The sequence below is a fragment of the Aspergillus tanneri genome (genome assembly GCF_003426965.1).
Source record: "Aspergillus tanneri strain NIH1004 chromosome Unknown AapTan_9_pilon_pilon_pilon, whole genome shotgun sequence".
Classification (NCBI taxonomy): Eukaryota; Fungi; Ascomycota; class Eurotiomycetes; order Eurotiales; family Aspergillaceae; genus Aspergillus; species Aspergillus tanneri.
The window spans coordinates 327209-343910 of NW_022984636.1; the positions used below are offsets into that span (position 1 = coordinate 327209).

A 16702-nucleotide genomic window follows, 5' to 3' on the forward strand; every position below is an offset into this window, starting at 1 on the left:
TCTTGTTCTGACTGGGCCCACTGAGTTTGTAGTTCTTGAATCTCAATTTGTAATGTCTCTAGAGGTTGTAGGGCCTGTTCTTTATTTCCTATTTCCCATTCTTTTGCATATTGTTCCCGATACCTTTGGCGTTCATGAAAGGCAGCTAAATTCCGCTTTGCACTGCAAAGCAATTTTAGTTGTCCGTCGAGGCTCTGGCCAGAGAAGGATGAGATGGAGATAAACTCTCTATTTAGTTTTATAAATTCCTCATGCATGTTTTTTTGGCTTTCTAATTGAGTAATACATTTTTGAATTTCGTCTCTAATATTTATGGTTTGTTCATTAAGCTGCTGCTGGAGGCTATTCCGTAGTGCCAAGACGTATTTCTCGGTAGGGGATCCGGCGAGCCAATGGAATTGACGGACTACGAATTCCTGGAAGCCTGTAAGTATTGACTTGAGCTGGTTCTCATTGGGCTGCTCCCAGCGGGGATTAATCATGGCATGAATTTCGAGAAGGCGTTGTTGGCTTTTAATGTCTAGTTTACCTTTTGCCATGTCTAGGAGGTTTTTCTGTGCGGCAATCTGCTTCTCCACCTCGTCAAGCAATGCACTGCCATGTGCCAGGAACTGCCCCGCTGCATTATAGGCAGCCCTATACTCTGCCGACAGTGGCGTCACATTTTCACACCAGCTCTTAGACTGCTGAGCAGCATATGCATCCAGACCTCTGAGATTACTGAGGTAGAGTTCCAACCCTGCGTCCTCACTAGTCAGGGCACTGCGAAACTCACGGGCACGTGAGTCTTCACATCGATGCCATTCGATGAGCTTTTGGAGTTGCGTAACCTGACCAGCCACCGCATGGCGTATGGTGCCACAACGTTCACGCTGACTATGTGCCATTGCTCTCACGAACTGCCATTGCTCTTTCCACGCCTCACCTTCTGGGGGCACTTTTTGGAGCGTTTGAGGATGTATAACTGGAGCTTGAGTGTTGTCTTGACAATTCTGCTTCTGTAGGTGTGCAGGTTGATGGGCGGGGTGTTGTCCAGATCTGGAGGCTGCTAGTGGTGGTCGGACAGTTGGACTTCCAGCCCACTGGGGCGTTGGCGTTCTGTTCTCTACGGTTTTTGACTTAGCTCCTTCTGTGTTGTCAGGTGGATTAGTGCTCTTTTCTAACTTCTGCAGATGGTGCTGGAGGTTATCTAGTTCCTTAATCAGGAGCGACATTTCCTCATTGGCCTTCCCATCACGTTCCTGCATCTCCGAGAGTTTGGTTTCCAGCTCTCTGACCATGGTTTCAGCCTTCCTTTTTGCAACAATCTCATTTGTAAGTTGACTTTGGAATGTTTCTGTCTCAGCCTCAGCTTTTTTATATCTTGTTTCAGCGAGCGTTAATTTTTGAGTGGCGGACTCTTGTTCCTGAACAAGTCTTGCGATATTTTTCAATGCACTATCGAGATTACTTTGTAGTCTCTGCACATTTACATTGTGTTCGGCAACTTCCTTATGGAACTGCTGTTTCTGGGTGGTTAAAGCCTCCTTGATCGCGGCAATCATACCACTGAGGGTGGCCCTCTCGGCGTCTATCTGGCCCTGGATTTGTTCTAAATCGGCCCGCAGATCGTTCATTCTCGTGATCGCCTTCACCTTGACGAGCCTTTCTTCATTTAACTGCTTCTGTAACGCCTTCAGCTCCTCCTGGTTCTTTGTATGCTGTCGCTTGGCCGTATATATTTCCTCTTGGCGTCTCTCTGATTCCAATCGGACTGTGGCTAGCTCTGCTGCAAGAGGTTGGATTAGGGAGAATGTCTTCTCTAGCCGTTCTTCTTGGAAACCTGCCGCATGATCCTTTCTATGAAGCTTGCTCACGTCAGTGTTTGCTTTTTCCAAGGCTCGAGCTATCGAACGCATTTTCTCCTCGACTATGTTAACTCTAGTGGTTACTCGTTCCTCTGTTCTAGCCAGCTCAAGCTCTAGTGTGTGGTTTCGAGCGGCAACTCCGGAATATAGCTCCGCATTTTGATCTCTTTTTGCTTGCAGGGATTCTAGTTGTTGGATAAGGTCATGGAACCCTTGACTTTGCTTGGAAATTAGTTCTTTTACAGTAGTTTCTAATCCCGACCCACCGGGTTCTCTGCTGAGGCCCTGTACTCGACTACTCTCAGGGGAACTGCCACCTTGGTTGGAAACAGAAGAGTGGGCTGGTTGATTGGTTGCAATTTGTTGGGAATCTCTAGAGCTAGTTCTAGTATCTATTGGCCGTGTGATGCTGATATTTAGCAGAAATGGTGACGTTTGTGTCGGTGGCCCGGGCGCCACTGTGATTGTGGGATAACCGACCGGCACCATTCTAGGCAGATTCGAATGATGTAATGAAGGGTAGGATGCTTCCTCGGACGGACGATAGATATCTTGTTTCTGCCTTAAGAGCGTTTCTGGAGAGAATCCAACGCGCTTTGAAGGCCCGTGCCCAGCCGATATTCTACTATGCAATTCATGGTCGTCCACTCTTTCGGGCAGCATGGTAGGCTGCAAGCAAGACCGTGGTGCCCCTTCCGCTACCGGTATATGCCTGCTACATTGAGGGCACGGAGCACATTGTCCGGGCTGTACATTCCAAAAGGTTTGTGCTCGAGCCTCCATAGTTGCCGTCGGCGAGTGGTCCAAAGCTATATGCGTAGAAAACGATCCTCGTCGTCTAGTCCCTGTCCAACTGTCGGAAATGTTTTCAGTTCCAAGTTTCCGTGGCCTAGGCACATTGGACAGGACTCTTCGGGCTGGAGGGACGGCTACCTTCCCAAGATAAGCTAAGTAGATGTGCTTGAGAACAATAAATGCAGTAACTGGAACTTTGGCCTCGTGGCTGGTATGAACATTTCGTAGGAAGAGGAGACCCGCCCCTTGTATGTATTTTTCCAATACCTTCTCTGTGATTTTGCCCCGTGTTCTCTTGAGGGGTGGGCAGGTTGGTTGGGTGGCGTGATAGTCAACATGTTGAGCAGCAGGGTACGTATTGGATGACAATACTCCAGCAAGGCATGCCAGCTCACCATGGGCGTGCTCCTTATCGTCCTCAGTTCCACGTTTCCAAGCGTACCAGTGGCGCATTGCGCAGAGCCATAGCTGGCGGTAGATCAAATCGAGAACCTGCTTCGTGCTGGGAGTGGTACATTCCTCCCCTTCCACTTCATCCCCCCTTTGATTGGTTTGGATGAAGCACCGCCGCCTTCTGTTCCTAACAAGGGCATTCCGTGTTGCGTTTCTCAGATCTTCTTTGGGCTGACCAAGAAATGTCCCGAGGGCTTCGGCACACGGATAGAAAACTGTGGTTGAATAATAAAAGAATGTTGCTAAGGAAGGGACTACATCGGTGTAGGCTTTGAGCTTACCAAGTATACGATCCCGTTCTTCGACAGTAAAGCCGAGAAATGATTGCGAAGAAGCTTTCTTGGTTACTCTCGGATCCAAGCCAGGAATGGTAAATTCGAGCTGTCTAACGGTGTCTTTGTCGATCCTCGCCATCGATTGCCGGTCAAATCCGTCGTCCACTTGTTCTAGGCACTCCCGAAAGTCATTTTGCTTCTGGAAAGTTACAAGCCATCCCCAGAAGCGCCAAATTACAGTCAGGTAGTGGATAAGTTCCTATATGACATACAGTCAGCGATGCTTGCAGAGCGTTTTTCTGGCCACGAACCTGATCACAGCGCCCGTCAAGAAGTTTTTCTAAAATGCGCAAGCAAAACACATTTTCACCCCAGAGGGCAGGAACTGCAAGTAACCTGCCAAAAGCAGCACCCAAATTATGGTGTTCCTTATCGAGTAGATCAAGCACATATGCTTTTCGTTGCGTCCGCAAACTGTGTGATGTATAAAACTCGTACGATTTACGATAGAGCTCATTCTTAGTTGCCGGGTTCATACATGTTTTTTGTTGTTGAGGGCGAGTGCTCATAGCACGGCCATGTGTCGCATTGTGGGTATGGGCACGCTATAGTCTGGCAGTTAGCTTTTTCATAGAAAGTATCTAATATATGTTTGTGACGACGGCAGCATGTATGTTAAACTAAGTTTAGGATCCCTATTGCGTGCATATATAGGCTCCCGTAAACTTACGCAAAAGGCCGATCTAGACGTAACACTATAACTGAAACTTTTTAAGATATATGTCACGCATTTACAGTACGTTCTTACTCTTCTTTTTCTCTCTTTTCCCCTTCTCCACATTGAATAGCTAAGATAATCAAAGCTCAATAAGAGAATGTATACCATAATTCTAAGTTATTAGTCTAGGTTTCTGCCGTTCGAGAACAATAGTACTTGTTTTGATACCAATGTACACAATACTGCATAATACTGCATCAATACGCTGACCGTATACATTGATAGTGTAAGTTTAGGAATGTGATCTACACCCCTCCCCGGGAGGAAGCTCGAACAGTTCGCTAATACATATACACTATTTTATCTGATGCGCGACGAGGAAGCTTCCACGTCCAATGGACCTATTTCCAAAATAGAGGTCTATTGATGTTCTTTCGATTTAGGGGAAATAGGTGCTTTCTGGCCACAATATATTAGGTCTATTGTTGTTACGGAAACACTATAAATAATCCGCTCGACCTGACGGTGCGGAAGTAACTGACAATCCAACTACCCCTCAATCCTTTAGTGAGTTGAGCACCCAGATACTGTAGGAATGCAAGGGACTCAGTTGGTTGAGATACGATGATTCCTAGTGTTTCCACCGAATGACATCTACTTCCTATTTAGGCTAAAGATTGGCCTGTAGCTGATAGAATAGCTCCCTACGCATCACTTCCCACAACATAACCTAGTGGTTGATTAGGGACGGGTTTTTGTAGTACCCGATGGAGATTCTACGTTATTGTCGCCGAGGCAGAAATCTATGGACATTATTGCGATGTTCCAGCTCTATTGTGGCATAGTGCATGTGTCATATGACTCCTGAAATATATAGCTCCAATTGTCTAATAATACCTCACAGTAGAAATATATGTATCCAGCCGCTTCTCCCCTAGGGTATGCGTAGAGGATAATTCCATACAATGCTCTTGATCCTTGCAGTTATAATCCTAGCTCTCACTGGATCGTCTGTTTCAATATGTTGCAGTGTGCCTGCTAGGCAAGCTTCTTCTGCGGCGGCGGGGGCGGCGGCTACGACCTCTGTAGCCTGTCTCTCTCCATCTCGAGCTGGCGGCAGCACAGTTAAGGCTCTCCCGTCCAGTTCTCCGGGTTTCCCTCAGTCGACCACCAACGGTGGCGGATACATTGGTCCCTGCTCCAAGAGTTCCACATGCAAGGGGGAGGCCACCTACTACGATACTGCCACCTCTGCCAGCGCCCCGAGCAGCTGTGAGTGGACCAATGATGGCTCTACCGAGAATGTTGTGGCTCTACCCGCGGGCTTCATGGGGGATAATAACTGCGGTCGTACCGTGATCATCCGCTACGGCAGGATCCTGGCGACTGGAAGGGTCGTCGATAAATGCAATGGCTGTGATGGTACATCCCTTGACCTGTCACGTCACCTCTTCGGGGAACTAGCTCCTTTCTCCGAGGGACGTCTCTTCGGTGTGGAGTGGTGGATCGAATAACTCTTTAGATTTTCCTTTTCAGGATACCAAGAAGAGAAATTCCCGATAGCATTGGGATAGTAAAAAAGTAGGCAAATATAAACCTCCAAGGCACTCTCAACTAGAGCTTACTCGTAAACCTTTCCACATTTGTGGATATTGTGCAATACTCTAGGATAAACTAAGCAGATAAAATATTCTGTAAAATTAATAGCCTCTGATACATTCATAGTATTATATATACTTTTATATAAATCTTTATCAATAAATAAGTCACCTTGTGATGTTATTTTGCAGCAAAACTCTCCGGTAGATTGTAGCTAGCCAAATGGGATATATCTTACCAAAACAGGCAATACATGAGTTAATTGAAAGAAATCTGCCGTCTGCCAACTGCTGTCTTGCTTTGTCTTTTGTAGAATGCTGGGGGTCTATGTCAGCTTTTCTACTGCTATACTCCCAACATGCTACGGATCGACGAGGCCCGTACTATTACTATTGCGAAGGTGCAGGAATATGCTACAGTGTTAGAAACAAATAATTAGCCCCCACCAGATGTCTACATTTACCCGGTTTCCATTGTGACGGCCGAGCAACTTTATGGAATTGGTGCTATCTTAACAAGAATTTCAAGCGTGGGGAGGAGGAAGAAAAGTGGTGAGGGGACTATGCGGGGAGATAAGCAATTTAAACAAAGCTAGATATAAACAATATAAATAAGCTACTTGGTGAGTTTGTTATATCCATAGTTGTTAGAGTTGCATTATCTAAATAGTTTAAATCGCATTCTTGCGCCTGCCGGAACTGCTGTTTGACATTTTTATACTTAGAGGCAGGGTAGTTAAGCATATTTTCACTTTGGACGAGGCTACTTATACCACAAAACCGTTCACTGTATTGCGCACCAAACTGCCGGGACCCTTTCGGTCACCACTTGCTTCCCAGAACATGCGCCGCCGAGTCTCTCCTGCATGATGTACCGGGCTTTCATGCTGATAATTTCTGGGGTGTCATAACTGAACAAGGAGCCACTCGTGATATTGTACAGGTAACTAGCCACCGGCTGCTGAAGATTGTAGACATTGTTTCCACTGACAGGCAGATCCTTGTAGGGGACGGCGTCGGTCTGGCCACTGTGCGTGAATGCCCTCCCGAGTCCGAGAGTGTTGTTGAATCGACGGGCGTACAAGGGCATTCCGAGAACGAGTTTTTCCGGGGCAACCCCCTGAGACCTGTAATACTTAATGGCGCTGTCAATGTCGTACTGGGTGGCATTGGGATCGCAAATGGAGGGGTAGATATTGGCCTGATGCCGAGCAATTTGATCCCATGAGCCTGAATAGTCGTATGCCATGAGGTTCCGAAGTCAAGGTACGGTCCATCTCGTGCAATTTCATTTTCGCGTAGCGGGAGGGACCTATGGAAGAGGAGAAAAAAGAAATAAGGTCAGCCATAGACCAGATCTGTTGTGTGTTGTCTTACCTGCTGGGGAGGCGACAGTCAGCTCGAAGTGTTTGTTTTGAGCATGCTTCTTACTGTAAGCGTCTAGAGCCTAGTTACAACTGTTAGAATTAATACACATGTTCTGGGCTAGATCACTTAACTTACCGACCGGGTCTCCGCAAGGAGCTGCACCATGTCATCGGGCTGCATATTCTCCGTCGGATACTGGATTATAGGTCAATAACTGCCGAGCGTCGTGGAGGAAATCCTTACCTCCTAATCAATATCAATGCCATCAAACCCTAGATCCTGCACCAGTTTCACTGTGGAGGCGGCAAACTCCTTTCTTCCCTGTTTCGTGCTAGCTGGAGTAGTAAAGTTTCCCGACAGGGAATACCCACCGATGGACAGCATTAACTTTAGATTCCGGTACTTTTTCTTAACAAGGAATAGCTGCTTCACACAGCCGTAGATATTGTCGCCTGATTCCGATTTTCGGTCACCTGGAAACTTCATCTGGGTGGCGGCCCAAGGGTCAAAGAGGTAGACTGTTCCGTTGGGATAATATCCGCGAAGGCGTAGTTAATATGTGTGAATAGCCCTGCATCCAGATCTGTAGGGGTGAAATTCTGGTAAACAGTCTTTAGAATATTAGCAATTACTGTTAGGACGGTATGGAATAGATCCAGTATAAACAGCTTACCCAGTCAGCATAGTACCCACCACACGCTTAGTGGCTGCCATGCGAGCCGTGTGAGTATGATCTGGTGCTAGTATGCGCATGTAATGCAGTCACAATTAGAAAGAATATATTAACTTGCCATAGTAAGCTTAATAATCGTGAAAAAGTGCGATCCATCAGTGAAGCTAGGGTACTAGTAAAAAAAAGGCAAATAAACGCATGTATATATATAAATAAGTATATAAACAGAGCATAAGATCTAAGCCTAAAATAGCTGTTCACAATAAACTAGATATATTTGTGGCCAAAAACCACCCATCTTCCCTGAATCGAAAGAGCATCAATAGACCTCTATTTCGAAAATAGACCGTTGGAGGCGGAAGTTTCCTGTATTAGATAAAATAGAGTATATAAGCGAACACAGAGAAACCATGTTGGGCGTCGCCATAGAAAGGATGAATTATTTCAAGGTGAGTGTTGAAAACCTGTGTGTAGGTATCAGGGGAAGGCGTATGAGCTAGTATCACCAATCTTGTGAATAATAATGGACCTGCATTGAAAAGGTTAAGGTCTTTAGCTATCTGAAATCTATCTGGGAGAGCTGAGTCGGACCGAGCAGATGCTGAATAATGAGTAATATTAGCCTCGACGTCTATCCTCTCTTCCTCTCCTCTTCATGTTCAATATTCACATTGAAGATCTACCTAGTTAGTGGGAATTGATTCATTTCTTTCCTGTCCTAGATTGGGCCGTGACCTTTTACACCACATTTTAAACGTTTATTCGCCTTTTACATAATTGATAATGGAGCTTCCGAACCGGGAACTCTAAGACTTCCGTCGTGCGCGGCAAAAGGAGACATTAGGGGATCGGAGAGACTTGATCTAGTCCCTCGCTACAGACATTCGAGACATGAAGCAGGAAGTGATTCAAGAAAGAGATCTGAAACAACTACAAGACACAACCAATGGGACCCAGAAGATGACCACTGCGTTGGTCAGCAAACTCCATCAGCTTCAGGATCTAGACGAGAAAGCGCATTAAAGGCCTGTTAAAATTTCCTTTCTGCATCTCTCTCTTCTTTCGGATCCTCTTATGTAAGTAGAAGTGATGTTTTCCAGCTATACATTTCACTTCATTGGAGGTCATAATTTGGCCCGTTTAAGACGGATGCTATGGACAGAGATAGGAAGTCAATAAAAGGCAGCAATTAGTAAAGAGCTAAACAGCCAAGAAAAGACGCAGAAAAGGATGTATAGTAGTCCAATCATCATACACATGCATGTATGTATATTATTATAGTTTTCGAGGGGCAGTTCTCCGAAGACATACTCCGTATTTCATAAAGTCAATGTGACTAGAGTACAGCCAATAAGGCCTACCGATCATTATAGCCTACACTCTAGTCTTATCTTATTCCTAATATCATATAATTTATCATGTTGTGCAACCGCAGCATGGTTTAGGTATCGCGAGGATGGCGCTGCTGGCTAGCGTAGAGATGTACCTCTGAACAGTATTATCACTCTCCATGTGTTCCAGGGAATTTGGAGTGCTAGCCGTGGACGTGGACGGCGGATAGGCGCTCTGTGCCCGTAGAAAGCGCTTTGTGGGGGGATGGTGCTCACGTAAGGCTAGAGATCTGGTTATCTCACTTTTCTTGGAAGTAATCTGTAGATGGCGACTTTGGCCACCTATTTCGAGCTGTATGCGGGTCTGGAGGACCATCCATGATGACCACTGGGCCGGGGACACTATGACGTTCCATTGTATGTCACGAAGAAATTTTTTTTCCTGTTGATTAAAGAAAGGCAGCTCGACTTCCGTGAAAAAGGCCCAGTCACGATTCCTAAACGTACAGTCGTTGGATGCTAAACTCGGTCAGTGGGCAGTGTATAAAGTATCCAATGAGAGTTATGGCGAAAGAGGGTACCTTTGTGTGCCAAAACTACTGCTAATACCAATGCCTGGTTTAAACGCCAGCGAATGCCAGATTGGCCCAGAGAGATTCTGAGTCGGTGTAAAAACAGCAGCCCTAAGGTAATGGTATTCCGGCTCAAACGAGCTCCATAGGCGAGGTTGTATAACTTCTCGTGTAGTTGGTGCAAAGCCTGTGGAGCTTTCGGAAACAGGACTATGGGAGAATCAAACGAGTGCACGCTGGCGGCTTTGCGGTAGCAGATCACGTAGGCAGTCTAGCGTCGGTTAGCAAAATAGCAGGGGAGTAAAGACGAACAGCATTCCTTAACAGTTAGTTGGATGAGATTTTCCAAATATGGGTTTTTTGGCCCCATACGATATTGAGTGGGAGTATGAACGTTTTACTTGAAGGAGGGCTCTCTTTATATATATTCTCAACGCCAGATCTGCCGCTACTCTAGTTTGCTAATGCGTCTTTGGCCTATTTTTGTAACCGATCTGTGCTTTTTTTAGCGGAAGGAACTCACAGTGTACAGTGACCACGCATGCCTCGTTGAAGTTGCAGAGTTATCAGATGAATGCTGAATATATACTTTTTGAAATCTATATACTAGCCCAGTGTGTGTGCAAAGGTCTTTCTGGCTTTGCATCACTAGGCTTGCTAAGGGACTTTAAGATGTGCTGATACCGATCACGTTGAATTCGGGGTCGTAGGAGTCCTTCCAATGATCTTAACGTCTACCTGATGGAGAGACACTGGGTATCCACGGCGCTTAAGCGCGCACTCGCACCTAGGACTGTCTGCCATGGAGGCGTGGTTTGTTGCAATAATTCGGCGTCCTCATGTTGCCGACGGTGAGGATCACGTCGCCGCTGTCGGCGATTTTCGGTTGACTTCATTGACGAGTTTCTCGTACTTATGTCGGAAGGGGTTGACCACGGCGAGCGTGGTCCTACGGCAGCGCCCACGCTGGGGACACAGATGTCCTCGTTACCGAGCTGGGGACTGCTGATCCATTTGTTTGAGCAGCGCCCAACCAGATAGATACATATGATCTAGACGTTGTAGTTTCCTAGAGCCGTACCGCGGCGAGCAGCCTCGAGCTAGGATCGTGGAGGACCTAACACGGTTAACTCACTCAGGGTGGGCAACGATTAATCGAATCGCCGCCGATTGATAATCGATTATTGACAGTCGATTATCACCAATAATTTCTTGGCGCTGTCATACAAAAATACAGCAAGTATTTAACTGTTACGGTCTACGAAAAGGAGATAGAAATAAAGCCAAATCAACCTAAAATATCTTTTAAACTTCTAAAACACCACTTGTTTGCCAGTATTTTAGTCATTCTGTCCACTTAATATTCTGAGCTGATAGCTGCGCCCTTTCCCATGAGATTATACGACGTGCTCCTAAAAAGACACGCTCAGGTTCATCACTTATTGCTGGAATTGATAGGATATTAATTGCTATGTAAGAAAGCCTTGGCTAGCACTTTTATTGTTGACCTTGAGACCACCATGTAAGAGCACTCGTACAAATATTATATGGAGACTTAGAATTATAATTTTTATATTTATCTTAGCTTGCAGGCCGAGCGAACTTGCATAGGTCTTGAACAATTTAATCAAAGTTATCAAGATCTTGACTTTAAGACACGTTCTTTTCATATAATGGACCGAGCCTCCTGGAATGTTTTGACGAGATCGATAACTGCGTCCAAGGACGGCCGAAACACGGCTTTTTTTTTTTTTGGGGGGGGGCCTGAGACGCATTGCAACCGCCTAAATGCCTTTAAGCTCTTTGGCAACGGTTAAATAAGGCATTCGTATGTGCATATATGTTTTCGTGGCGTTGCTTGCCCAGTCCACCTTGCAAGTCGAGGGCTTCTGTCGTAATTCAGTTGCTGGGGCTTGAGTATGTACGTATGTGGTCGAAACTGGTCTTCTAGATTAGTAATTAAGCTCGCGTCTCGTTCCGCCATGCCCGGTCACGAATATGCGAACGCAAACTCATCAAGCAAAGGCATAGAACTTGGTCATCGTCATTGGCTCACAGATGTCATCAGCAGCCGCATCTATGTCCATACTAGGCTCAGGTGCGCGATTTGTCTGGGACCCCTAATTGCACGCACCCGAATCCGGTTGTCATGTATGAGTATTCTAGCCCTTGTCAGATACAATGGTAACCAAATCATTGCCAAGCCTGGACCAAATAATGATGACAAGAGTCAGGTGATGAAGAGGGGGTCTTAAAATCGTCTTACGTACAATTTCTGGCACTAAAACGAGCTGATAAGTTGATAAGCTTCTCTTGATTATAATACGATTTGGATGATATAATAGTTATGAAGCAGCTGGTCTAAAGCAAAAAAATGTTATTCGGGAATGTGATTAATAGCAACAATAACGCACCATCAGAATATCTCAAAACCCGCAGAATCTCTATTTAACCGCATCCTAGCCTTCCCAGGAACAGGAACAGACCAGTAAATAGAGATAGATCGTAAGGAACTACAGCCAACCATGATCAACTAGCTCAAAATCATCATCGGCCAAATAGCCTGGAGCAGCCTTTTGTTCGTATGGCACCATCTCATATTCTTTGACAAGCTTCTCTGCCTCCTGCATCTCGAACCTCTCAACAGCCTTATTAACGGCAACTGGCAGGATCATTTGCCCGGCCACATCATATGGTTCAACTTTGCCTCCTGTGTCATCTTCATGCACCGCTGCGACAGTCGGCGCCGATGTGAGATTGTCAACACCTTCACCGGCAGAAGAATCTGAGGGGCCACTGTTGAGTGTCTCCCAGATGTCATTCCGGAGGGCGATCTTGGCATCAGCATCAAGCTGATTCCTCTTTTGCTGGAAGGGATGGAACCTGCAGTGTATTTAGTATTACATATAACTTTCGTAGCTTTCCCATTCGGATTGGGGTAGAGTAGAGACTTACTTCACGAAATGAGTGGATGCCACAGCAGAACGCATTTCTGGGAAGTGTTCAGACGCCTCACGACGAGCCACGGCAGCTCTACCACCGTGTGCCTATTTTACCTTGTGGTTGTAGGCTCGTTCGGAACTAATGCCAGGTCCCGCATGTCGCCATGGTTAATAAATGGAGACATGGTGAGGACAGTTCAACGTACCTTGCTCCAGATAATGGTTGACGGTGAAGTTTCATATGTCCGTGATGCTCTTGCTTATCGCGGCCACGATTGTTTATGGAAGCTATAAGAGTCGTAGGTTCCAGTCATCGGATTAAAATAGATCTCCCTATTGTTCGGTAATGTCAGCATTCGCCTTCGAGTAAGTCAGCTATGTAAGAACACGTAAAATCGAATCTGTAATAATTGATACAATGTACCTGAAACTTTCTTTTCAGAGCAGATTGCATTCCAAGGCATACAGCAGCATTGCTTCGGCCTGTCCTGTTTGTTCCCAATAAAGCCTCCGAGCGTATATCGTCCGAGTTGTTTTACTTTGATCTCACTTGAGCCACCCTGCTCGACAGGGGTGTCCCAGTCGTAAAATAATATTCCTTTAGGACCACTGAAACACAGGGGTAATTTATTTGACTTTAAGATAGTGACCTAATAGAATACTGGTGATATCTTTGTGAAAAAAATTACAGAGTGAATGCACATAATATGCTGTAGTTCGTGGCCTGACACTACAGGGATGCTTATATAAATAAAGAGCTTAGATTCTTGTGCTGTCACGTAGCAATCGTCCTTTTCCTCACTACTTTGAAGCTTTTCAGGCATCCGCTGCTATATTTCTATCAATATGGTTCTCTCATTGGGGCCGCCTTGATGGACATCTGTGCTAGATGGGCAACCTTTCTACGGTCCTTTTCCGCAATACTATTATATTATGGGCACCTAGGTTACTATTTAGTTACAGACGAAATGATTTGGTTTAGGAAGGAAAAGCAGCAGTACACCGTCCACAAACTTAGAACATGGAATACTAGAACATGGAATATATGAACCATTTTAGTTATTCATACATACTGTACGTAGAACAGTTGCAATACAGTATATTAAAAAAAGAAAACAAAAAACCAGGTTCAGTCACAGAGCCCAAGATCGTCATTCCGGAGAAGAAGCACCAGTTTACAGAACCAGATTATATGAAACGTTATGTTAACTCACGTAAATTAACGATGTCTGCTTGATGAATTTCACATTAGTCGCACTGGTCTCAATCAGTCTCAACTAAGCAGGTTTAAAACCCTTCTGCAGCATAGCCATATCCAGCTTCGGGCAGAAGACATTGTTGTGAGCTTCCTCTTCGATACTCCAAGCAATCATGATTCGCAACATCTGGGCAGTCATGACTCGTACAATGTATCAATTCAATCTTCGGAGACTGTGTAGGCCATTCAGCTCTATTTCAGCCTTTTTAGGCCACCCAGCAGTCTCTAAGGTAGTGTCCATCTTCTCAAAAAAAGGTCCTGAGAATACTAACCGTCCAAGATGAATTCGCATACGGAGCTCATGAGCGCTCTAGGACGAATTGGCCGCATCCTACCTTCGCAGAAGCCAGAGGCTATCGCGGTACCTAGCCCTTTAGGTCAGATAACGGAAACTACCGTGCGATTAACCCCTGATCAGCGCGTCTGCTTTTATCCTGGAAAGCTCCATGGGGGTGTTTCCGCTTTGCTGCTCGACCACATGTTTGCAAACTGCTGCAATCCTGCAGTAACAGCCCAGCTTAGTGTGAAATATTACCGGTCAATTCCACCGGAAGTTCCCATCACAATTCGCGTTTGGCAGGCCAAAACCGACGGGCGGAAAAAATACATGAAGGGGTGCATATGTATGCGAGATGAGAGTACTGGCTCGATGATTAATGCGGTTGAAGCAGATGCCTTATTTATACAGCCTAAATCATAAACGAAACTGGTAGTGCCTACATGGGACCAGAAGCTTTTAGGAATCAGGAAAGAGGAAAAATAGATGGGGAGGGGAAGAGATGGTGTAGGGTAAGAAAAGGGGGGAACCGGATAAGACTCTACTCCATCATGTAGAATAGGCTTCCGCAAGAGGGATCAAACTCCTACACAATTATCAAACTGTGAAATTTGCCGCGATACTGTTAATAAGTGCCATTAAGTGTTAACGCTCCTTTAGGGATATGATAATCATCTTCTACAGCACAAATTGGCCATGCTCCAAACTAAATTTATAGAAACTAGACTCTACAATAAACACAAACCACAGTACGTGCCAGAAGAGAAATCCAAAAAGGCAGCCCGATTGAATATTGATCAGTAGTTTAGTCCGTATATCTGACGATGAGCTGGAACGAGCTGGGCTTGACACTAGCGTCGTGTATTTCGCAATGAGAAATGTTACTTATTCTCTGATGGGGCCGGCCAGATTTCTCAATCGTGACTGCCATCCCAACGCGGAACTCGTTCCTCCTGGTCGCTCGCTGTTACATACGAATTATAGCAGTGAGAGAGATCGTAGTCCGTGAGGATATCACGACATACTATAGAGACAATCATTTAAACCCTACGAACCTAGTTGACAAGGCCTGCAAGTGCTTTTAGTGTCAATTTTAAAAGGGCATTCTAGGGAGAGGATAGCGTCTGTCACCGCCCAACGCCCGCCACCAACCAACGCCCCGCATTTTGCTCACCGACTGTTCAACCCAGCAACTTCAACACCACATATCTCAGTCAATATGGCTCCGATTGATGAAGCGCTGGAAGCAGTCGCTTTATTGGAGCCAGGAGAAACATTTTCATATACTAAAATTGCGAAACAGTTTGGTGTTGATCGATCCACGCTTGCGAGGCGCCATCAAGGAAAACAGGCGCCAAGAGATGTCAGGGACAAAAGCCAGCAATTACTCAACAACGCGCAGTCCAAAATGCTTATAAAGTATATAAATAAGCAGTCGCAGAGAGGCCTGTATCCTACGCATGAGATGCTTCGGAATTTTGCTAAAACAATCTGTGGAAAAAAAGCCAGGAAAGCAGTGGCCAGCGCGCTTCTTAAAGCGCCATCAAAATAATATTATCTCGCGATATACCGGAGCAATCGATTAATCAAGAAAACGGTCAGATTCAGTATATAAATACTCTTTATACTTTAATTACGCAGCTGCTAAATTGGACGAATATAATATAGAACCGCAGAATATCTACAACATGGACGAGAAGGGATTTCTTATCGGAATACTACCTAAAGGCCGCAGGATCTTTTCTAAAGCAAAATATGAGAGGGACAGCTCTCTACAACGCTTGCAAGATGGTAATAAAGAGTAGATAACGACAATTGCATGTATTTGCGCCGACGGAACAGCAATAGCGCCTGGTCTGATCTATCAAGCATCCTCTGGCAAAATACAAGATTCCTGGCTTCAAAATTTTGATGAAAAACTTCATAATTGCTTCCTTGCCTCTTCAGAATCTGGATGGACAAATGATGAGCTCGGATATCAATGGCTTACTACGGTTTTTGAACGAGAAACGAAGCCAAAGGCAAAGCGGAGCTGGAGACTTTATTTCTTGATGGCCACCGATCCCACGTCACAATGTTTTTAGATTTCTGTGAAGCAAATAGATTAATACAATAACTTATCCGTGTTATTCAACGCATTCTCTGCAGCTGCTTGATGTCAGTGTCTTCTCTCCGCTTGCTAAAGCCTATTTAGAAAAACTGGAGCAATTTCTGCATCAATCTCAAGGCCTCTGCAGTATTACAAAGCGGGACTTCTTCAGAATGTTTTGGCCAGCATGGCAAAAGGCTTTGACACCCAAAAACTTTCAATCTGACTTCAGAAGTACTGGTATATGGCTATTTAATCCTGAAGCAGTTCTGCAACGTTTCCTGCGCCCCGGAGACCAACGGCTAACATCTAGTAGTTCTTATCTCTCCTCCAAGTCAGTTGTTAATGGTGATAACTGGCGTTTTATCCAGCAAATGATCAGAGCTGCTGTTGTTAATTACTATAATAAAAGTGCAAAAAAGCTTTCTTCTATAATATACTAGCTTGCCATAGAAAATGCTCTGCTAAGACTAGAGAATACTGGCCTCAGAACAGCTTTATCTAAT

General features: G+C 45.2%; 5 protein-coding genes across 5 annotated transcripts; 2 read left to right on the plus strand and 3 right to left on the minus strand.

The window, feature by feature from the left end:
* Positions 1–145: 145 nt before the first annotated feature.
* On the minus strand, positions 146–4367 carry ATNIH1004_011681 (uncharacterized protein; the record flags this gene model as incomplete). Its single annotated transcript, XM_033576243.1, has 4 exons — positions 146–162; positions 287–3629; positions 3682–3975; positions 4359–4367. 4 exons carry the CDS (start codon positions 4365–4367, stop codon positions 146–148), a joined length of 3663 nt encoding a protein of 1220 aa, XP_033420907.1.
* Positions 4368–5053: 686 nt separating this feature from the next.
* Positions 5054–5602, plus strand: ATNIH1004_011682 (RlpA-like double-psi beta-barrel domain-containing protein; the record flags this gene model as incomplete). Its single annotated transcript, XM_033576244.1, has 1 exon — positions 5054–5602. The coding sequence occupies one exon, from the start codon at positions 5054–5056 to the stop codon at positions 5600–5602; it is 549 nt and encodes a 182-aa protein (XP_033420908.1).
* An 868-nt stretch (positions 5603–6470) lies between these two features.
* Positions 6471–7540, minus strand: ATNIH1004_011683 (uncharacterized protein; the record flags this gene model as incomplete). The annotated part of the gene is made up of 4 exons (XM_033576245.1): positions 6471–6916; positions 7064–7133; positions 7190–7249; positions 7340–7540. 4 exons carry the CDS (start codon positions 7538–7540, stop codon positions 6471–6473), a joined length of 777 nt encoding a protein of 258 aa, XP_033420909.1.
* Positions 7541–12143: 4603 nt separating this feature from the next.
* Positions 12144–12757, minus strand: ATNIH1004_011684 (uncharacterized protein; the record flags this gene model as incomplete). Its single annotated transcript, XM_033576246.1, has 3 exons — positions 12144–12513; positions 12586–12663; positions 12687–12757. The coding sequence occupies 3 exons, from the start codon at positions 12755–12757 to the stop codon at positions 12144–12146; spliced, it is 519 nt and encodes a 172-aa protein (XP_033420910.1).
* Positions 12758–14110: 1353 nt separating this feature from the next.
* On the plus strand, positions 14111–14530 carry ATNIH1004_011685 (PaaI family thioesterase; the record flags this gene model as incomplete). Its single annotated transcript, XM_033576247.1, has 1 exon — positions 14111–14530. The coding sequence occupies one exon, from the start codon at positions 14111–14113 to the stop codon at positions 14528–14530; it is 420 nt and encodes a 139-aa protein (XP_033420911.1).
* Between the last annotated feature and the right edge of the window lie 2172 nt (positions 14531–16702).